At 40.2% G+C, this 23,483-nt stretch overlaps 1 protein-coding gene across 1 annotated transcript in view; it reads left to right on the forward strand.

Moving 5' to 3' along the window:
- DMC1 (DNA meiotic recombinase 1) overlaps nucleotides 1-6,220 on the forward strand; it is a 57,330-nt gene extending 51,110 nt beyond the window's left edge. The window contains exon 14 of the mRNA XM_037847165.1: nucleotides 6,151-6,220. Coding sequence (XP_037703093.1) covers nucleotides 6,151-6,220 — 70 coding nt within the window. The remainder of the gene's footprint in view (nucleotides 1-6,150) is intronic.
- The last annotated feature ends 17,263 nt before the right edge of the window (nucleotides 6,221-23,483 follow it).

Below are 23,483 nucleotides of genomic sequence, written 5' to 3' on the forward strand. Positions count from 1 at the left end.
CCCTCATGTAGCTTACAGTCCATCGGTAATAATTTGTATAATGTATGTCATCCCTTCTAGACAGTAAATTCCCTGAGGGTAGGGACAGTGTCTGCTTGCTCACCACTGTGTTCCTAGCACCTGGGACATTGTAGATGTGCAGTATTTGTGACGGACTGATTAACCAATTCCAGGCAACAAGTCAAACACTTGTCATAACTCTTACTTTAGGGAGGGAAAAGCAGCTCAAAAGAAATAAGATGAGTTCTTAATCTTTTGTATTTTTTATATGAATCATAGTACATATCATTCATTGTTATTGAATAAATAGTAAATAATCAGTGGTTTTTATTCAAACCACTTTGCTTTTCTTCACCTGTTCTTACAGGAGACTATAAGACATGAATGAAGCTTCAGCAATTCCTAGAAATTTGCTACGAATGTTCATTATTGAATTATGTAGACAGTGGGATTGTTCCATCTTTCACTAAAATTTCTTGGTCTGTATCTTGGGCAGACTACTGTGTTTAGGACTTTTCTGAACACTTTTCACTCTGAATTATAATTGACTCCTGCATGAGAGGGACTGAGACTGGTTTGCAAATCACCTCACATGGTACCTGACACATAATAGGTACTTGATAATTATCTTCTGAGTTAACAAATGAGTGTAAGACTCCATCTACATATTCACTCATTTATATATTTCACTGAGTTCTCCAAACTTACAGGAACAAACAATTCCTGCAGTTCTAACAGTCCTGAGAGACTACTAGGGCTCTGCAGGTTGAATAAAGGAAAATTAAAGTAAATTATCATAGATGGTAGTTAAGCCAGATTTCCATAAATTTGAATAAAAACAGCATAATTAACTCAGAGCTTAAAATATCAAAACTTAATTTATTGTACAACATATACTCATTTTTTTATGGACCCTAAATATTTCTCACAAAGAATTCTCCTTAACTTTAGAAAAAACATTTGGTAGAGAAAATGATGATGCTAATAATGATAGCTAACACTTACTGAGTGGCTACTATTGTGCTAGGCCCATCTCCAAGTATGTTATATAAAATATACCATTATATATGTATACCATTATATATAACTTCATTCTAAGAGGTAGTGGTTATTATCCCCATCTTACACATGAGGAAACCCAGGCCCCAACCAGTTAAGTAACCACTGTCCCTTTACAGTCTAATTTAAACACAGAAACCAGAGGAATCTTTTGTAAAACATAAGTCAGATCATATATCTCCTCTGCTTAAAACCTTCCAGTGGCTCCGCAACTCAACTCAGAGTAAAAGCCCAAGTCTCTGAAGTGGCTTACAGGGCACTGTTCCTCCTCCTCTCCCCTTTGCTCATTGTGCTTCAACCTCAATGGGCTCCTTTTTGTTGCACACCAAGCATACTCCTATCTTAAGGCCTTTGCACTTAAGTGTTCCCATGACCTAGAACAGTCTTCCCCCACTTATCTGGTTATCTTCTTCAAGTCTTTGAACAAATGTTACCTTTTCAATGATGTCTGCACTGGCCTCCCTATCTAAAATGTCAGTTGGTCCCCTTCTAATTCTCACAGTTTCGATCTCCTTTACCCTCTATTTTTTTTTTCTCTCCCCATGGCACTTTATCATTTTCTAACATATCACAGAATATATTTATTATTCCATTATTTATTTTCTGTTTCTCCCTTCCCCAGATGTAAGTTCTATGAGGACAGGGATCTTCATCTAGTTTAGATGACCTCAAGTGCCTACAATACAGTAGGTGCTCAATAATTATTTTCTTAGTAAGTAAAGTGAGTGAACTTTCCCTAAATCACACAACCAATAAAGGATGGAGCCAGGATCAGAGTCTATGCTGTCTGACTCTAGAGCCTACGCTCTTAGTCATGACTATTTCTAGCTTATTGAGGATACTCTATGTAGGATAGTGTTTTGGTTTGCTAAAGCTGCCGGAATGCAATATACCAGAAATGGACTGGTTTTTACAATGCGGATTTATTAGCTTACAAATTTACAGCTTTAAGATCATGAAAATGTCCCAATTAAGGCATCAACAGGATGATATTGTCTAGAAAGGCCAATGGCAACCAGGGTTCCTCTTTCACATGGGAAGGCACATGGCCAGTGTCTGCTGATCCTTCTCTCCTGGTTTTCATTGTGTTCAGGTTCTGGTTCTTTCAGTTTCTGTGGGTCCTTTCTTGCTTCTTTGGGACGTTTCTCTTCAGACTCTCTGGGAGTGTCTCTGTGCTCTCTGGCTTTTTCTGTCCTTTATCCTCTCATAAAGGGCTCTAGTAAAGGATTAAGACCTACTTGAATTGAAACAGCCCTTTCCTTGAATGTCACTGCAGCAGTTACTGCTCCCATAATCTCTTCTGGCCCTCAAGTGTACTTTTGACCCTCTTTAAAACTTTGAGTGAATAAAAACCTCATTTATTTAATTCCATTTGGCATACCTGAGATCAGTGGACATTAAAAGCAAAGAACTGTATTGAATTCAAAAGGAGAACAAATTTTAAATAATTGCAAAAAAAGGAAAGGACATACAAATAGTCAAGTTTCTGATTAAAAAAAGCAAAACAAAACAAAAAAACCTTTGTTCAATTTTGCTAATGCCTTGCTTGGCTTCCTTCTTTCTCAACTCCTGTCTATCTCTATATGAGAGTTATCATTTTATTTCCTGTCATATATAAATGGCCATTAGAGTATTTTCATTGAGGCCAAAAGATTATTTTCTAATTCCACTTAAGTCTTTTTACTCAATTCTAGTTCTAGTCCAGGAAGATTTATTTTATTTACAGCCCATTTGCCATCCTTCAGGGGAGACTCTGACTACCATTTCCTAAAGGAAGTAATTTTGTGCATAGTGTGCTTATTTGGGTTTGCTAAAGCTGACATAATGCAATATACCAGAAATGAACTGGCTTTTACCAATAGGGATTTATTAACTTACAAATTACAATTATAAGGCTGTGAAAATGTCCAAATTAAGGCATCAACAGGAGGATACTTTCTTCCTAAAAAAAGGCTACTGGCAATCTAGACTCCTCTGTCATATGACCAGGCACATGGCAATGTCTGCTGGTCCTTCTCTCCTGGGTTTCATTGCTTCCGGCTTCTGGCTTCAGTGGCTTCCTCTCTCAGATTCTGTGGCTGTATCCTTGTCTCTCAGCATCTCTGGGGCTTTTTCCATGAGGGTCTCTTAATTTTATTTATTTGTGTTTTATCTTCTTATAAAGGACTTTAGCAAAAGGATTAAGGCCCACCTTGAATGAGGTGGGTCACATCTCAACTGAAATAACCTAATCAAAAAGTCCCACCTACAATGGGTCTACACCCATAGGCATGGATTATATTTAAGAACATGCTTTTCTGGGGTCCATAAAGCCTCCAAACCCTCACAGTGCTCAAAGTATACTCCATCATCTCCACCCCCACCCCCAAAAATAGACAAAAATAGAAAACCAACTTTGAGAGGAAAACTATTTAGTGGTTAGGAATATGAGTTTTGGATCATATACCTTGGTGTCTGTGCTAGTTTGAAACTGTTATGTATCCCAGGAAAGGCCATGTTCTTTTAATCCAGTCTTGCGAATGTGGACTTAATGTGGGTGGGACCTTTTGATTAGGTTGTTTCCATGGAGATGTGATCCACCCAACTGTGGGTGAGACCTTTTGATTGACTATTTCCATGAAGATGTGACTCCACCCAATCAGGGTGGATCTTAATTAGATCATTGGAGTCCTTTAAGAGAGCTCACAGAGAAAAGGAGCTTAGAGAAGCTGAGTGAGACATTTTGGAGAGAAGCTAAGATATGTAATCCAGCATTTGCCCCTGGGAGAAGCTAAGAGCTAACACAGTCCCAGGTGCTTGGAGATGCAGACAGAAAGACATTTGAAGATTCTAAGCTAAGAAATGAAGCCCAGAGTTTATCCCGGAGAAACTAAGAGAAGACCCTCAGATGCTTAGAGAGAAATGCCCCAGGAGAACCAAGCAGAGAACTGAGAGAAGCTCAGAGAGACAGGAGCCCAGAGACATTTTGGAGAAAGCCATTTTGAAATGCAACCCAAGAGCAAAGGACCATCAGAAGCCAGCCATGTGCCTTCCCAGCTGACGGAGGTGTTCTGTATGCCATCAGCCTTTCTTCAATGAAGGTATCCTCTTGTTGATGCCTTAGTTTGGACACTTTTATAGCCTTAGACTTAAATTTGTAGCCTAAAAAATCCCTTTATATAAGTCAATCCATTTCTGGTATTTTGCATTCCGGCAGCATTGGATATTAGTCTCTAAGCTGGCATCTTCACTTATAAGCAATATGACCTTGGGCAAATTACTTCTCTGTGAACCTGAATCTTCTTCCTGTAAAATATGGTTAATAGTACATACCTGACAGGGTTATCATAAAGCTTAAATGAAATAATATAAGGAAGCCTGGCACATAATAATTACTAAATGCTTAATAAATGGTAGCTATTAAGTTTACTAAACAGTCACCATAATCTGGACATAACAGTTAGCACAGAGTATTTGTAATAGGCTCTTTCCCTCATGGTAAGTCGTCCTCCCATTTCTTAGTCTAACCTTTTACTGAAGCTTTAGATATTCACTTCCAACTGCTTATAGAACTTCTCTACATATAAGTCCCATAGATAACTCAAATTCAACGTATCTAAACCTAACTGCTTATTCCTCCTCTCTTCCATGTACACAAAACCAGTTTTCTATTCCTTTTTTTTGTTCATGCTGTTATCTCCACCTGGAATACCCACATTTCTGCCTCCTCAAAAGCCTCTTTAATTATTGTCTGTGAAGCCCTTCCTAATCAACCTAGCTGGGCATAATGCCTCCTTCCTTTAAAAGTTTTATAACATAAACTTTATAGTTGATGTTAAAGTTTATACTGACTTGATGAAACTTAGTTTACTTTGAATTATAGTGTAGTTATTTGCATATTTGTCATATGTCATACTTCACCTGTTAGGCTTCTTGAGAGTAAAGAATGTGTCTCTTTGTGCGATCTGTAGGGTCTAGTACATACTAAAGTATGATTTTCAAAAAGTTTAAAATGTGACCCATGCAAATCAATATAAAATGAACACATATTATTCAGCTCATACTATTGAGAAAGCTGCTGATTTAAAGGAGAAACTGAGAAACAGAAATTCATATAGGCAGTCAAAGAAGGCTGAAATAAATTTGCTAGCAAAACTGGTTAATATCCTACCAGGCAATAAATTGTAATATTTGAAGTTATCGTTTCTACTGGAAGGAAATCAATTGCTTTTCCACACAAGGAAATTCATTTGCATTGCTATAGACTGGAATAATTTGTGAAGAATCACCTGCATTGCTATCAGTTTTCTACAAATTAACTTCTTCTCCTACAGAGTTGTAAAATAAATTAAAGGATGACATTTAAAAGAGAATATAATTATGACTCATATACAAATATAAAATGTGAAAGATTTTATTTGTCATTAATTAATGATGGAACCAATAAGATTTTATAACTGGACCATAGGAAAATCAAAGTTCCACACATAGGAAGTCAAATAAGGAAAGCTGAAATGAATTATAAATAGATCAAAAATGGGCAAAGATGGGTCAATATCACAGGACAATAATCAATTGCATTCTACCTCACACAATTTACATTTGTATGGACAAGAATAATTCTCATTACTCATGGCTTTCTACAACTTAGAGAATTGTAAAATAGTTCAAAGACAATGAGAGGCACAGAGCCCCTTGGAATCAGAGAGCCTTTGTTTTCCATTGAAGATATCCAGTAATCTTTTAGTCCATTTCAAAGTCTGTCACAGTTTTCCCTTACTGTAGCCCTAGAGAATAAGATAAGCTCCTAGGGGTCCGCTAGGCAGTTGCCTGGCACTACATCGAAAGAACACCCAATATTCCCTGCTGCCTATTTCCAAGTTTGGGGTAATTTTTCTTGACATTCAGAACCTTATATATAGAATTTGCTTAATAAATGTTTGTGAGGGTAGATAGTACTTGTCAGTAAATTCTAAAGTCCGCATTTAGCTGTACCAACTCTCAGATGTCTCCAGAGACTCAGACTGATGGGAGCATGATGCCTGTGACATGAATACAGTATTTATAGAAATAGAGCTTTTTATAAACTTCTGTTCCCTTGTATTCTGTTAGCCCTGAGATGCCTGAAAATGAAGCCACCTTCGCAATAACTGCTGGAGGAATTGGGGATGCCAAGGAGTAGGTGGCGAATTGATGCAGATTGCTTCTTAGTGCTTATTAAGAGCTGAAGAAATGGAAAAGCAGTTTCAAGTTTCAGATCTTGAAATAAGAGTTTGTTTTTTTCACGTGTTATTAAAGGAAACTCAGTGAAAGGTTTAAATCATATATTTATCTTTAAAGTCCCTAATTTATGATAACTATACATTATCTGTCAAATCAGGAATATATATATATATATATATATGAATGAATATAAACCTATTAAAAGCTATTTGGAGAAGGGTGCATGATTCCCTCACTTTAGCCTTTAGCTTTTCAAAGTGAGCCACTAAGGAAAGAATGTCTAAGAACTCAGCAGTGTCCTGTTCTCCCCCAGACTTCCTCTCCAACACTTCTCTGGGGTATAGTACCCTGGCTTACAGAGGTGTATGTGCTTACAAAGGAGGGAGAGGAATGTTTTATAGGACACACAACAGAGGTCTTTTTATTTACTATATCAAACTATACATTCACCTTTATAGCAACAGAAAAGAAACACTAAATTGAGCCAAATTTTAAATCATTTGACTTTTTGACAGGTTGAAGTTACTTTAACAATGTATTTCTGATACACACATATTCTATTGGGAAGATGAAAAGGAAGGTAATTAAGAACTTCACAATTTGGGATGATAAAGGTAGCATGATTTTTACATTTTGAGTTTTGCTTAGAGAACTCAAGATCTTTAAAAATATTAAAGTTAACTTAAATGTAAAATTTCAGAATACTAATTTTAGAAATGTTTAAAGGAATGCTGGTTTTTCTTATTGTTAAATAAAAATAAAATAAAATGTATGTATGATGAAAATATTTTTAAATTAAAATATTTACAAATGCAATGTTTATAGGCTTCAGAAAGATACAATCTTTTATGTTGCATCAACTTGTATGAAAATTCAAGTACCATTTGTTACAAAAGATATTTGGTTCTCCATTAAGTGACACACGCAACAATTTTATATTGAAGGCTAAATGCTGAAGAATATACAAGGAAAGTATGATTCCTGCCCTCAAAGAATACATACACTAGTTAGGAGCAAAGACTAATACGTATTAATGGAAGAATTAGAGAACAATTGATTATATCTTTAATTTGTCAGTAGTGTGCTCTTGGATTGACCTTTAAAGCCAAAGTAGGATATAAAAAAAATGGATGCAGAAAGGTTACGCTGAGGGACAGCACGTGCAAGGGTATAGAAGCAGGGATTTGGAAACAAAGGGTAGATCAACCTGATGCAGAAATTGTTCATAATGCGGACTACTGGGAAATTAGAGCTTTTTTTAAAACCAAATAACCTGCTTCTCTGTATAAGCAGAGATAAAGTCATCTAGGACAAAAATTTCTTTATTCTGCAGTCATTTAAATGGCTTCTTTTAGTATGCAAATACAAAGCAAGTAGGCATCCTTTGCCCTGGGGAAGGGAAGGCTTTTTTACTTGATAAAAACTGTGCATCTTGAGAGTCCCTGGTTTGCCAAGCCACAGAGAGGAGGTGGACCAATTTGCATAGGAGCCCAGAGACTTTGGGAAGGAAATAAAACTCTCAAGATTTGAAATTCAGAACATCTTTCTGGGTTAAGCTGAGTGCCCCTGACTAAGGAGACTTTACCAAGAAGTGGGCAGTGGGATTGGCGATCAGTCAACATAAGGGCCTACGGTTCTGTAGGAGGGATGGTTTTAATATGGCATGTGACTAAGACTGGAAAACTCATCCAGCCACTCTGACATGACCTGCTTTGGAAAACAGTGGCTGAGCTTGCAAATGTGAACTAAAAAGCTGTAGCTTTGGGACAGCATTGCAGATGGTGCAGCTGTCTGGGCCAGCAAGAGCATCACCAAGTGTTAAGACAATGTTCATTGAGCTGTCCCAGGCCAGGGTTCTATTTCTCACCTGTGACCAAGCATCAGAGCTTTCCAGCCTTCCCTCTCCACCTGACTGTAGAAATAGGCCTGACCCCCAATTCTAAGTGGGGGGGTGGGGTGGGGGGTGGGAGAGCGGCTCAAAAATATTGTATTGGTAAGGACTCTTGGTTGCAAGCCAAAGGAACTCCAATCAGCAAACACAAGATAGTCGATTTATTGGCTCACGAAACATAAAAGTCCAGAAGTAGAGCTGACTTCAGCCACAACTGGAGCCAAGACCTCAAATGACACCACCAGGACTTATTTTACCTGCCTCGGTCTCAAGCCCTGCTTATTCCCATGTTGTTATTGTTCTCAGACAGGCTTTCCCCACACAGTAGCCAAGATGCCACTTGTAGCCCTAGGCTTACACCCCACCAAGTTAGAATACCCACTAGAATATACATGCCTTTTTCCTGATAGATTATTCATTCTGTGGAAATAAATGAAGACCACCAAATAAGAACAAGAGCCTATTTATTCAGAGCTTGCTGTAGCAAAGGAGTCAGCAGCACCCATCATTTGTGCTCTCCATAGAGAATAAATAAAGCTAAACAGGGAAGTTGGAAAGCTTTATAGTGGAAAAAAAGGGAAGGCTTCAAAGTGTTCTCTGATTGGAGGTTGTTGGCATTGGGAAGCTGGAGGCAGGTTAACTAGAGGTGGGTCATCTTCTGATTGGTTTGGGAGCATGTTTGGCTTTCTCTGATTAGTCGTGAGTTATAAGTCCTTGACCTAAGTCCTGATCATTTTAGGTGAATTGCTGCAGAGATTGTGGCTTTGTTTCATGGACTAGTTGCTGCAGAGGCTTATGGGTCAGATTTCTGTTGTCATGCATGATCTGGCCATTGACCATTTGTATAGTCAGTCTCTCAATTCATTATAGATATTATAGCTATTTATTCACATTGTGTGTGAATAAAATGTATCAAGTATCTGGCTTAATGGAGTTAAATTTTAGCAGGAGGAGGCAAATACAGTAAGTAACAATTAAAATGGTCTCTAATATCAAGTTGTAATAAATGTTTTGAAGAAAAAATAGCAGAAAACATATTGAAATTTTAAGTTGGGAGGTGCTAATTTAGACAGGATGATCAGGGAAGGATTCTGTTAGAACATTAGATCCAAGACCTAAAAGTGTGCATATATACATGTCTTTACTGCCAAGGAGTTTAGCATGTGTAGTCTCTGCCCTTCAAAACTGCTCCTTTGAACCTGGGGATGAAGGGAATGTCGCTATTAGAATCAAAAAGTTATAATTAGTCCACGTTTGCAATTCTAGACTGAACTGACATCACAGATGAATTTACCAGATAAATTGAAAAGAATCCCAAGGCATGGCAAAAATAAACTTACCAGACTGAGGTTTAGGAGTTTACAAATTGAATATCAGGTAGGAAATTAAATATCTCTAATACTGGGCCAGTTACTACTATGCCCCACCCCTCTCAATATGTTGCTCAGAGGGTGACTGCAGTAAATTAAGGTGGGTGAGAGTCCCAGAGGAGCAAAGGGAGAAATTCGCTAAAATCCATGATCTGTACAATGGAAGTGACTCTCCTACTCACTGGTGAGAAGAATTGTGGAACTAGAGGAAATGTTGTTGACTCTGTCAATGTAAGTTTCTGGTGCTTTTTCAAATACAGCTATTCCTTGCTATTTGAACTCTGGCATAATATTGATTCAGAAAGTGGGTGATATTTGTATTTTCTTTAGACTTGCTTCTAGCAACAGGATTTTCTTACCACAAAAGCAAATGTTGTATTTCACGACCAAGACAGCAAATGCCCCGGAGTTGACGTGTCCAGCTTGGGTAATAAACCCGTTGGTGATCCAGTCCCTGTGGTTAGTAGGTTGCAGAGCCGTGTTGAACTAGGCCTGGGTCATGTGCTCATCTTTGGACTCAGGAGGTTGGATTAGCCCCACTTGAAGGCCATGGACTGAGAGTGGAGGAGGAGGGGCGGCTTCTAAAAGGAAAAATAGGATTTTTGAAACAGAAGCAGATAAAACAGGCGAAACAGATGTCCACCAGAGACTTAAAGAACTTTCTGTTAACAAGATCATGTGGGTGCCCAAAGGATCAATATGAAAAAGAAGCAATTTGACCATATCTGTGCTCCAGGCTAGTGAAAACAGGTTATACCAGTTACATAAGGCTAGGTGGCTACAGTCAGGCCTAAATCCTGTAAAGTGTAATATTACAAGCCCTGACTTAACCAGGAAGCCTCCCTTGATCAATTCCACCCAATAGGAACCAGGTCTACCTCCTCTCTCCCACCATGCTGAGCAGGTCTTCTTAGCACCTAAGGCTTCCCATGGATAGTAGACCTTGAGAGATTTGAAAATTGGGGAGAAGAGTTTAGATGTGGAATCAGAGATGGGACCATAAAGATCATCAAAGCCAACCTCCTAATTTTATAAATGAGGGAACAGTCTTTCAGAGGTGAAATAACTTATCAAAAGCAAAGAGCTAGTCAATGGCAGAAAAGCACTAAAACTAGAATTCAAGACTCATGGTTCACTGCTCGGACAGCTCTACCTTACCCTTCTTTACTAATACAGTAGCCTCTTTTTTGTCTTTCTGATCCCAGTCTTTCCGCACCACTCCAGCCTCCTCTCCACATAGTAACCAGAAATGAACGTTTTAGAACTTATATTGGATCAGGTCATTTCCCATGTTAAAACCCACCAATGACTTCTGAGTACATTTAGAACAAAATTCAAACTCCTCTCCTTGACCTACAAAGCGTTACATGAACTGGCCCCTGCCCATCTCTCTGACCTCATCTCCTACCACTCTTCCCCTCACGCTCTTGCTCCTGCCACACTGGCCTTCTTTCTGTTCCTTCAACACACCCAAGATTCTTCCCATGTCAGAACCTTTGTCCTTGTTCGCCCACCTGGAACATTCTGCCCCCAAGATCTTCCTTCCTTATGCTTGGTACTAGGCTTAGTGCTTTACATGGTATTTCATTTACTTCTCATGACAAACTTGTGAAGTAGATATCATTATTATCCCATTATTATAATAATAGCTTTTATTAAATGCATTTTGCAGTTGAGGAAATTGAAGACGGATAATATAATTAGTTTACCCAAAGTCATACAGCTAGCAAATAGCAGACTCTAAAGCTCATACTCTTAACCACTATATTCACAAAGCAGATAAAGGGATAGTTTAGCAGGAGTTTTCTGGTAGAGACCTGGAAAATGGATGAAGGAAATAACACTGGCATGGGGAAGACAATTTAGGAAACAGTTATAATAATTTCATTGTGAGATGTTAAAGGATAAGACTAGGGTGATAGCAATGAAGAAGACATTTCAAAACGATAGTTAAAATTTGGTGTGAGATTGAATACAAAGAGGGGAGGAAAGGGCATTCACAGGTGTCTGTTAAAGTTCTCTAACCTGTGAGATTTATGTTTGTGTCATGAATAGGATTGAAGAGGTGTCATATAGAGACTGGACCTTTTACCGAGAAGGTTAGTAAGAATCAGGTACTGCAAGAGTCAAACACTAGGATGCAAAAGATGCAATCTGAAGTCATTACCAGCCAGAGTCAGAAACTTGGAAGTCAAGATCTGGGGAAAACATGGTATCCTTATTTAGAAAATGAAGAGGTTGAAGTAGATGATCTCTAACATTCCTTTCTAATTTTTCCTGTTCAGCCGTTCTTTACAATGCAAAGAAGAAACAAAGATAAAGCCAGGAGAACAGACTATCATGGCCAGGCCAAAAATAGGAAGTACCACAGACCAGACTCACAGATTAGACAAAAGGGAAACCTTTTGTTGAGAAGGATTGGTCCTTAAACATCACACTGCAGCCAGTTGAGTCTCCTTCATTTGACCCCGGCTTATTGGATGTAATGGATATTGATCATTTTTTGGTTGCACAGTTTCCAGTTCTCCATTATAACAGCCTGATTTTCTTTTAGAGAGTCATCCTCCCCCAAATTATGTTGACTATCCCAAGACTTTGGATACTGAGTGAGAGTGGCAAGGATAAAAGCATGGGTTAGAGACCATTCATGCATACAGTGGTGGCAGGGGCGGCAGGGCTGGCAGCAATGGTGGTGAACTGAGCAGGCTGTTCCTGCTGCCATACTGCAGGTGTCCGACTCCTAGACTGCAGACCTGCTCAGCATCCTGTCCATTTCCAGGCTGGTTCTCCAGCCTCTTGCCAATCTACTGACCCTTAATAACCTTGCCATAAATTCCCTTTTACTCCAGTTGGCTAGAATTGGATTTTATTACTTGCAATCCAGAGCTCCAATCAAGACACGCAAAGAGTGACTCCCAAATGCCACTTCAGGGGCCTGGAGAAAGGGAAGCCAGGAAGGAGTTTGCTTAATGCTTAGGTGGGAGATTCCTCATTTTTCACACTCTTACTCCAGTCTTCAATCTTTTAAAAAGAAAGTTGCTAAAGAAACTGTATTAGTTGGGATTCTACTTGGCCGAATATGAGAGGAAACCCCCAAATAACAGTGTCTTAAACAAAATTGACATTTGTTTTTCTCTCATAAAAAAGAAATCTGGGGCTAGATGGTCCAGAGTTGCTACGGTGGCTCCACTTTGTCATCAGGAGCCCAGGCTTCTGTCTTTCTGCTTGACCATCCTAGCTCTTGGTTTCCATCCTCAAGGCTACCTTATGGGCTAAGATGGCAGCTGAAACTCTAATCAAAGAAACAAGTTGGGGGGGAAGAAAGGCAGAAATACAAAAAAAGCTTCCTTCCAGCTGTCACCTCCTGTGAAGCAGCCCTCCCACACAACACTACCACTTATACCTCATTGGTCTAAACTCAGTCACATGGTCACATCTACATACAAAGAAGGTAGGAAAATATAGTCTTGATCCAGACAGTCAGGTGGCCAGCTAAAATTCGGAGTTCTTTTATTAAGGAGAAAGGGGAAAATGGTTGTTGGGGTAGGCAGTAGTAGTCTTAACCACAAGTCTTATTTTACTTCCTCATCAATGACAAACCAATTGAAAGCCTATTAAGGACTAGGTGAGGTGTTTCAGATGTTGCACTTGCACCAGAAGAGCCGGTAGAGGAGTATATCAGTTAGAATGCCTTCAGCTCCAATGCCCAGGAAACCAACTCAAAGTAGCTTGAACAGTGAGAAATTAGACCACCTCACATAATAAGAAGTCCAGAAGTCAAGTAGCTCCTCAGTGGGTTAACTTAGCAGCCCTGTATGTCATCAAGGGCCCAGGTTCTTTCCTTCTCTTCACTTAACCATCCCCAGTGTGCTGGCTGTGTTCTCCAAAACCTCCTTTCATAGTCAAAAGATGGCTATGGCAGCTCCAGCATCACATCCTCACATGACAACATCCAGACAAAGATGAGGCATTCTTTTAGGATCAAGGAAATGGTTCCCAGAAGCCCTCCAGCAGTCTTCTCATGTGTCACTGGCCTTTACTGGGACTAAAATCTGCCTGTGCCAATCACTAGCAAAGGGAACTGGAACATCAGGATTGGCTGATCAACAGGGACACCCCTTTATTGAAAACCAGGACGGGGGAAGCTCATGGCCACAGAGAGATGGATGCCTAAGCAAAACAGAGATTCTGTTAGAGAGGTGGAGAGTGAATTTGGGGTAGCCTACCATCACTGTCTGTTGCAAGAGTACTGGACACATCCCCAGAAAGACAGAGTGAGGGAGGAGGTACAAACACTTGGACTTGAATGAATGAATGATGCCAATACAAGTTCAGAGATTGTAGCAATCACCAAGGACTAGCCTGGACTCTGTGGGTGTGTATTGTTAAGTGCAGTCACTCAAATGGATAATACTGTGACCATGGCTGGCAACAGCAACTACTGTCCCTCAGGTTTGTGCTACTTCCTATGGCTGTGGCCTTAAGACAATAAATCCTGCCCCATACCCTGGCCTCATTGCCCGGAATGGCCACACTCTTGTTTTGTTTTGTTTTTTAACAGCCAAAATGATTTTTTAATAACCAAAAACTGCAATTAATAAACAAAGTAATTTATCCTTTTTCCAAATTTTGTCTTTAATAAGCCTTCCTCCCATTTCCCTTCTGCTTTCCCTCCTTTTTTCATCCTGCAGTCGATGTCTGAATTCCTGCAGACTGTGTGGGAACCTGCAGAGTGTGTGGGTGAAGACCCTACACAGCAGGCAGCTGAGTATATCCCGGCCCTCTGCACCCCACTCACAAGCAAGGAATTGTGCAGCCAGGGGCCTCTGTCTGCACTCATTTTTTCCTTCAAGAAATGCAGTTAAGAGTAGTACTTTGTGTGTTTATGATGATTATTGAAATAGGCAACACCTGGAAAGCACATATACTCCCCCAATAGATGGAAGTTGTTTCTTACTGTGTGCCACATGCTGCAGCATGTGATTATTTGATGTGATGATTTGCCCTAATTACTCTCTAAGGTTAAAAAGGCATGATATGTAAGTATGTATAAAACATATGTTGCTATAATTTTCCTTGGTTGGATTTTTATAGAGCTGCTATAAATTTTTAGGTAAAGTTCCTGGGTCTGGACCTACAGCATGTACTTTTTCTTTTTTTAACTTTTTATTTTGAGATACTTGCAAATTTACAGGACAGTTACAAAAATACTACCAACCCCTAAAGAGAACTCCAACATACCCCTATTCCCCCAGATACCCAGATCCACAATTAGATCTGTTCTTGACTACTTAATCCCACCCTTTTGGTGGTAGTTGATTGGACCAGGGACCAGGGAACACTGACCCAAGGGCAGCCAATTTATAGACTGACCAGCAGCTCAGACTTATGTCTTGACTCAGAAAAAATAAGTTGGACCAATTAGATTCCTTTATTAGGAATATGGAAATTGGAAATTAAGAGACTGAGCAAGTTAATGGAGCTGTAAGTTTGGGCTGGAGGAACCATCAGATCCCACATATAGGCCTGAAATTAGGAGTAGAGATGAAAAGTAAACAAGGAGGCTGTCGCATCACAACAGAGGAAAATGGAAGAGATGCACAGAGAGAAACAGAGAGCAAGACAGCTCCTGAGTAAGTCTTGCCTTGATTCCTGATGGCCTGCCACTTATCTGCGAGGCTGGCCTCTGCTTTAGTTCTTGTCCTTGGAGATCCATGAAGCCACTTTGTATCCCTCTTATAAACTTTCCTTTCCTTGAGTTGGCCTGAGTGGACGTTTGTCCTCTGCATTCTACCTTTCCCCCTTATCTCTCATCACCCGTTGACTTAGTATGTCATCACTTGCCCCCTCCAGTCCTTTCCACCATTATTAAGTCAAGCTGCAGGAAGACGAGTGTCCTGCCCACATCGAAGGTTCTTCAGTGTCTACTGAATCAAATCCAAACTTTTTAACCCGGCATTCAAGGAAGCACAGTAATAGAAAGGGCATGGTAACTGTACTCCCACTTGGGACTAAATCTGGGCCCCTCAGTTTATTGCAAATTACTCTTACTACTCTCCATCCCTATCAGTTATCGTTGTCCCCTGCCCCCTTCCAACAGGCTGTGGCTCAACATTCCATTCAAACTTTCTTATTAGCCTCAACTTTCTTACTACAGCCCATCAAGACAACTCTTCCCAATGCTTCATTCCTCCAAGGCTTTGTTCAGGCTGTTACCTTCAAGTGCAAAACCCTCATCCTCAATCTTTTGAAATTGAACCTGAACTTTAAGGCCCATGTGAAATGCCATTTCAGTTGAGAAACATTTTTTCAAGACTGTTTGCCTTTGCAGGCTGTGACGGTTAGGTTCATGTGTCAACTCGGCCAGGTGATGGTGCCCAGCTGCCTGTGTTACTGTGAGAACATTTCATGGCTGGTTAATAAACCAGAAGGTTGGTTTATCAAATCATCAGTTTATTGATTGCATCTGTGGCTGATTATAGCTATGATCAACTAAAGGAGTGTCTTCTGCAATGAGAGAATCCAATCTCTTGGATTCAGGCCAATCAGTTGAAGACTTTTAAGGGGGAAGAGAGAACTTTCATTTCTTCCTTCAGTCAGCCAGCCTCTCCTGGGGAGTTCATCAGAGACCTTCATTGGAGTTGCCAGCTTGTGGCCTGCCCTACAGAATTTGGACTCATGCATCCTGCCCTACAGAATTTGGAATCGTGCATCCCCACAGACACTTTTATAAAATCTCATATTTACAGATAACTCCTGTTAGTTCTGTTTCCGTAGAGAACCCTAACTAATCATTGCCCTATGCTATTTGATAAGGAGGAGAGTAGGGGCCGGTGTCTACCCTCAGGGAATCCTCCTTCCTTTGAACTCCCACAGCACCGAGTTCCCATCTTATACTTACTTTCCATTAGGTAATTATCTTATCTCCTCTTCTAGATTGTGGATCCTTGAGGACAAGGACTGGGTCTCATGCATCTTTGAGTCACCTAGAACTTGCTAGTGCTAATACAGAGTAAATTAAATTTCTTTAAAAAGAAAGATTCATTTTTTTATTTAATTCAAACTTATTATAGAAAATTCAGAAAAAAATCATCCCAGTAGGAAATGGGATGGGGGTGGGGGTGGGGGTTCATTCACAGCCCTACGACCCATGGAAGCCACTTTCAACATTCTGATTTTTTGTCTTCCTTCCTTCCTTTCTTTTTTTTTTTTAATTAGAAAACTCATGACAAGTTTTGTTCAAGTCTTCTATTTCCTTATTGATCTTCTGTTTAGATGTTCATACCATTTTTGAAAATCCATTTTTATTTATTTATTTTTATTGAGATTGTTCACAAACCATACAATTACCCAAAGATCCAAAGTGTACAATCATTTGCCTGTGGTACCATCATACAGCTGTGCATCCATCACCACAATTAATTTGTTTTTCAATTTTTAGAACATTTTCATTACTCCAGAAAAGAAATAAAGACAAAAAAAGGAAACTCAAATCCTACCATACCCCTAATCAACTCCCCTCCATTATTGATTCATAGTTTTAGTATAGTACATTTGTTACTGCTGATGAAAGAATGTTAAAATACTACTAACTATAGTATATAGTTTGCAATAGGTATATTTTTTCCCTATATGCCCCTCTATTATTAACTTCTAGTTATAATGCAATACATTTGTTCTGGTTCATGAAAGAGATTTCTAATATTTGTACAGTTAATCACGGACATTGCCCACCACAAGGATCACTGTTTTATACATTCTCATCTTTTAACCTCCAACTTTCCTTCTGGTGACATACATGACTCTGAGCTTCACCTTTCCACTACATTTATGCTCCATTCAGCACTGTTAGTTATTCTCATAACGTGCTACTGTCACCTCTGTCCATTTCCAAATATTTAAGCTCAACCTAGTTGAACATTCTGCTCATAATAAGCAACGACTCCCCATTCTTTGGCTTTGTTCTATATCCTAGTAACATATATTTCATGTTCTATAAGTTTACGTATTATAATTAGTTCATATCAGTCAGACCCTGCAATATTTGTCCTTATGTGTCTGACTTATTTCACTCAATATAGTGACCTCAAGGTTTTTTCATCAGCTCATTTTTTTTTAAAGACAGTTTTGTTGACACACCATACATTCCGTCCTGAGTCAACAATCGATGGTTCCCTGTATAGTCATGTATTTATGTATTCACTGTCATCACCACTATCTATATAAAGACATCTCCATTTTTTCCACAAAGCAGGAGGAAGAGTCAAAGAAGGTAGAGAGACAAAAGAAAGAGGGAAAAAAACATGACAGCTGGAAAGCAACAAAAGGAAAGACAGCATTAAACTAAAGTAGAATAAAGAGTCAGACAACATTACCAATGCCAAGAGTCCCATACCCCTCCCTTATATCCCCCTCTTATATGCATTTAGCTTTGGTATATTGCCATTGCTACATTAAAGGAAGCATAATACAATGTTTCTGTTAATTATAGTCTCTAGTTTGCATTGATTGTATTTTCCCCCAATACCTCCCTATTTTTAACACCTTGCATGGTTGACATTCATTTGTTATCCCTCATGAAAAAATATATTTGTACATTTTATCACAATTGTTGAGCACTCTAGGTTTCACTGAGTTATACAGTCCCAGTCTTTATCTTTCCTCTTTCCTTCTGGTATCCCACACGCTCCTAACCTTCCTCTTTCAGCCATGCTTACAGTCATCTTTGTTCAGTGTACTTACATTGCTGTGCTACCATCACCCAAAATTGTGTTCCAAACTTCTCACTCCTGTCTTTTCCTATCTGTCTGTAGTGCTCCCTTTATTATTTCCTGTAGAGCAGGTATCTTTTTCACAAACTCTGTCATTGTCTGTTTGTCTGAGAATATTTTAAACTCTCCCTCATATTTGAAGGACAGTTTTGCCGGATATAGGATTCTTGGTTGGTGGTTTTTCTCTTTCAGTATCTTAAAAATATCACACCACTTCCTTCTTGCCTCCATGGTTTCTGCTGAGAAATCTGCATGTAAGTCTTATAAAGCTTCCTTTGTGTGTGATGGATCGCTTTTCTCTTGCTGCTTTCAGGATTCTCTCTTTGTTTTTGATAATTGATAATCTGATTATTAAGTGTCTTGGCATAGGCCTATTCAGATCTATTCTGTTTGGGATACGCTGTGCTTCTTGGATCTGTAATTTTATGTCTTTCATAAAAGATGGGAAATTTTCATTGATTATTTCCTCTATTATTGCTTCTGACCCTTTTCTCTTCTCTTCTCCTTCTAGGACACTCATGACACATACATTCAAGGGTTTCATGTTGTCATTCAGTTCCCTGGGACGTTGCTCATGTTTTTCCATTCTTTTCCCTATCTGTTCTTTTGCGTGTAGGATTTCAGGTGTCTTGTTCTCTAGTTCCTGAGTGTTTTCTTCTGCCTCTTGAGATGTGCTGTTGTATGTCTCCATTGTGTCTTTCATCTCTTGGATTGTGCCTTTCATTTCCACAGATTCTGCCAGTTGTTTTTTCAAACTTTCTATTTCTACCTTATGTTTGCCCAGTGTTTTCATTAAATGCTTCATCTCTTTTGCCATATCTTCCCTAACCTTTTGGAATTGATTTGGTATTAGTTGTTTCAATTCCTGTATCTCAGTTGAAGTGTAAGTTTGTTCCTTTGACTGGGCCATACCTTCATTTTTCTTAGTGTAGGTTGTAGTTTTCTGTTGTCTAGGCATCTGGTTTCCTTGGTTACCCCAATCAGGTTTTCCAAGACCAGAACTGCCTCAGGTCCCAGAACGAGGAAATATTTAGCACCAGGTTTCCCTGAGGGTGTGTCTTAGAAGATTGACACACCTTGTGAGGACTCAAAGTACTGTGCTTTTCCTAACCTGCCCAGCAGGTGGCGTCTGTCAGCCCATCACTCTCAAGTGGTGTAAGGAGGTTTGACCCCTTTAATTCTCAGCTTAAGTTGTTTTTGGTTTGATTGTTTCTCGCCAGGCCCTGGGGTCTGTTTCTGAATGGAAGGCAGGTGGTAGAGCTGGGCATCACCTCTTTCCTCTTAGGGAAGATACACTCCCCACAGGGAGTTTTCATTTGCATTTAAATAGGTTCTTTGTCTCTCTGACTCTGTTTTCTCCAGCTGTGTCTGGGTCAGAGCGCTGTGAGCTGAAAATGGCTGAGGATTTCTCCACTGCAGAACCCTGTGAGCTGAAAATGGCTAAGGCTTTCTCCACTGAGCTGCTCAGGTTGAGAGAGAGAAAAAGGGACAGAAACCCTCTTTCCAGGGTCAGTCCAGAGCCCTCAGTTCCACCCATTGGCCAGAGATAGCACCGGTCCTCTGGGCTCCCCCTCCCAGGACAGAGAACTCCCCTGGCTCTTCAAGGTCAGTTGTCTCTAAAAGCCTCTGTTTGCTTGTTGGAGATTTGCAGCTTGCATTGAGCAGTACACGTTTGCCAATTAAAACCCCAGTTGGAGCTGGCCTGAGGTATATTCGCTTGTTCAGAGAGTGCTGTTCTCTATCACAGCAAGGCTTTGCAGTTCGGGCCACCTTGGGGGAGGAGGCTCCTGGCTCAGGTCCACAGTTTCTACTCACAGATTCCACACTGTGATCTCAGCCATTCCTCCCAATCCAGGTTGGTGCACGATGTGTGGAAAGTCATGGTTGTCCCCCAGCAGTTATTCCAGATCATTTACTAGTTGTTCCTGGTTGTTTATTAGTTGTTCTGGGGGGAATTCCACTCCTCTCTATGCTGCCATCTTCCGTCCTCTGCAAATCCATTTTGAAATCCCTTACTATTAATGTAGAACCATCTATTTCTTCCTTCAAATCTGTCAGTATTTGCTTCATGTATTTTGGGGCTCTGCTGATAGGTGCATATATATTTATAATTATTTGTTCTTGTTGAATTGTCCCCTTTATCAGCCTATAATGACCTTCTCTGTCCCTTTTAACAGTTTTTGACCTAAAGTCTATTTTATCTGATATTGGTATAGCTACCTGAGCTCTCTCTTGGTTATTACTTGCATGGTATATTTTCAGCCTACTTATATCTTTTAATTCATGGTGAGTCTCTTGTAAACAGCAAATGGTTGGACTGTAGCTGATCAGAAGTAGTGATGAGTGATCAGATCACACATCCCCAGAGTTTGGAGGACTAGATCTTTATGTTCAACCCTGACACCAGCAACCTGTACCAGGGGTCTGAGTTCTACATCCCAATGCTGCCTGCCCTTAGGCTGGGGCCTGGGGGCTGGTAGCTGCTGCAGGGAGGGTAAAACTCACCAGTAGTTAACCCAATTATCAGCCTGTTCCTCCTGCTCCTCCCTGGATGCTGCACACTGAGCCACTATGCTCCGGAGTTTCAAAATATGATTCAGACAGTTCCTTCCAGCTCAATAGTTGTTTTGGTGGACAGACTGATTACTGGAGTTTCCTCCTCTGCCATCTTCCTGTTGTTTTCTCTCTTCCTACACTTTCAGTTGTTGTTTTTACATAGTTGGCCAGTTTGAAAAAACTGTTGAGTTTGAAAAAACGTTAGTTGAGTTCAAGTCCTTTGACTTTGGCCTGTCTTTCCTCTCTTCTTCCTTTTTGCTTGTCTCATAAGATTAAATTAAGACTTAAAATCAAAATAAGTTAAAATCTTTTCAAAATAAGATTAAATTCAATTTAAGCATCTTTTGAGCATCTGCGAGGTTCCAAGCTAGGTCTAAGATTTGGAAATAAAGACATGATCAGTTCTAAAGGAATCACAAGCTAGCAAGAGGAAGCACATCTACACATCAGGAAAATGCCTTAGACCAGTTGGCTTGAGAGCCACAAAAACACTTTCCCAAACATATATATGATTGCAGGTACTTAGATCATCTGACTTGATAGAGGATGTGCATTTGTTGTGCATCTGTGCACATTTGCAGGTGTGTGCATGTACCTCTGTGTGCACACGGGTAGGTGTGTACATGCATACATGTGTTGTATATGCGTGATACATATGCATATGTGCGTGTGTGTACATTTGTGTGTCTCTGTGTAGGCTTGCTGTCCTTGTTTGGCATCCACACAGACCTTTCTTGGGGATAACCCTAATTCTAGTTGTGCCTCTGGTAATTATGTAAATAACAGAGCTTTTCTTCTCATTATATAATATCTTGGAAACACCATTTGTTATTTAATTGACCTATCAATTTTTTCACTCTTTGTCCTTCTGTTCTTATTTTTGGTGCCAGCCTTTTTTGGTCACATTATTAAGTATGTGTACTATATTTCTAAATTCAATTTGACTGTAACCTAATTGTGTATTTTCTGGTCAATTCTCCTCCTAAAATTATCTTCCTCAGCAGGATGCTGCCAACTTCCCTCCTGACTCTCCTCTCAGCTCCATGTCTGATCAACACCCCTATATCTGTCCAGGAACATAGAAGAATATGTTAAAAAGCCTGAACCCACCCCTCTAACTGCAGCTCAGCTATGGAGGAATTCAGTCAGCATTTTAGCAAATATCTACTCCCTCCCTCAAGCCTGTGACAGTGGACTTTTCCTCTTTATACATTTGTCACAAGCAAAATAAGAATCCCAGCCACCTGTTCCCCAGAAAAGATGAAATACTTGTTTGTATTCCACAGCAAAGACAAGTTCAGGAGGCTGTCAGGCCCCTGGCCATGAAAGGTCAGTCACACAGCCCTAGTAGGCCTGATCTTCAGCCCTTGAGTCCCATCCGGAACAAGAACACAGCAATTGCACCCCACAGTGACCCAATCATTTGCTTCAGTCAGTTCTGTTGGTTCTCCAGAGCTGAGAAGTGGCTGCTGAAATGGCTTTGGTCACTCAGCCTGTGGTCAGTCCAAGCTTGTAGTAGTCTTTTCTCTACTGCTAGCAAGCAAGGAGGGGCCAGTGAAGTCAGCTGTGTCTGGACTTCAGCTGCTGGGAGACCCTGGGATTGGCTGCAGCCTTTGCAACAGTGGGCATGGGGGCGGGAATGCAGAGGTGAAGGGTAATAGGGAATTGGGGGAACAGGGAATCTAAAGGAAACTATATGCCAGTGCTTTACAGTCTGCTGTAATGTCTCTTAATTTTCTCTTTGGGCTGAGAGCCAGTTACCTCTGATGCAGTGGCATCCATCCTGAAGGGGAACTCAGGGCCCCGTAGTATCTTAGTGGCAACATTCAGCAAATACCTTCCACTAGGCCCCTGTGAACAGTACTGACTTATTGAAGGCGAAACCACTGCCTGTTGCTTCCTCCCCATTTCTCCCTGTTCTCATGTGAAGCTTTTTGAACTTTATCTGGCTTTTCTAATTTTGCACCCCCATATCATTTAATACTGTCTTCAAGTTCATTTCTATTAAACAAACCCCAAATCCTTCAGCTACCAGGGTCCCCTTGACTTAGCAGGCCACTAGGGAATTATAACATACGACTATTTCTGTCACCAAAAAAACCTTTTCTAATTAGAAAAACAACCCATCCTAATCAGAAAGGTCTATTTGCCGGGACAAAGGGCAGGGTGGATGTGCCATCCTGAATAAAAGGATAAATGCCAAGCATTTGTGTGTAAGCGTAGTAAATTTTTATCACAACTTGTTAATTATAATGCCCCCCTTTCTGCTTTAGCAGCTTTAAGATGCATTAACACAGTTGGTCCCCAGGATTGTGAGTCATGCTGTCTCTTTAAAGCACCTGAATATCTCACCCCCAGTGTGATGACTGTATGATCTGAACTCTCTTCCTCCTCGGCCTGGGTGTGCTGTGAGTTACAGGAGAGGAGCCACACACCCTTTCCAGGTGGTAAGTGATTCATGCCAAAAGAATGGCAAGACTAAGTGCCCAAGGTCCAGAGATCTCTACTTCCAGAAGGCTCCAAGGAAGGAGTGGGGAACTTGGAAACTGGATCTTGAGTCCTCCTATTTGCATGCGTGGAGAGGGCGTAACAGAAACCATATACGTTGGCAAAGTAAGAAATGTAGGTGAAAAC

The sequence above is a fragment of the Choloepus didactylus genome, chromosome 8 (assembly GCF_015220235.1).
Source record: "Choloepus didactylus isolate mChoDid1 chromosome 8, mChoDid1.pri, whole genome shotgun sequence".
NCBI lineage: Eukaryota > Metazoa > Chordata > Mammalia > Pilosa > Megalonychidae > Choloepus > Choloepus didactylus.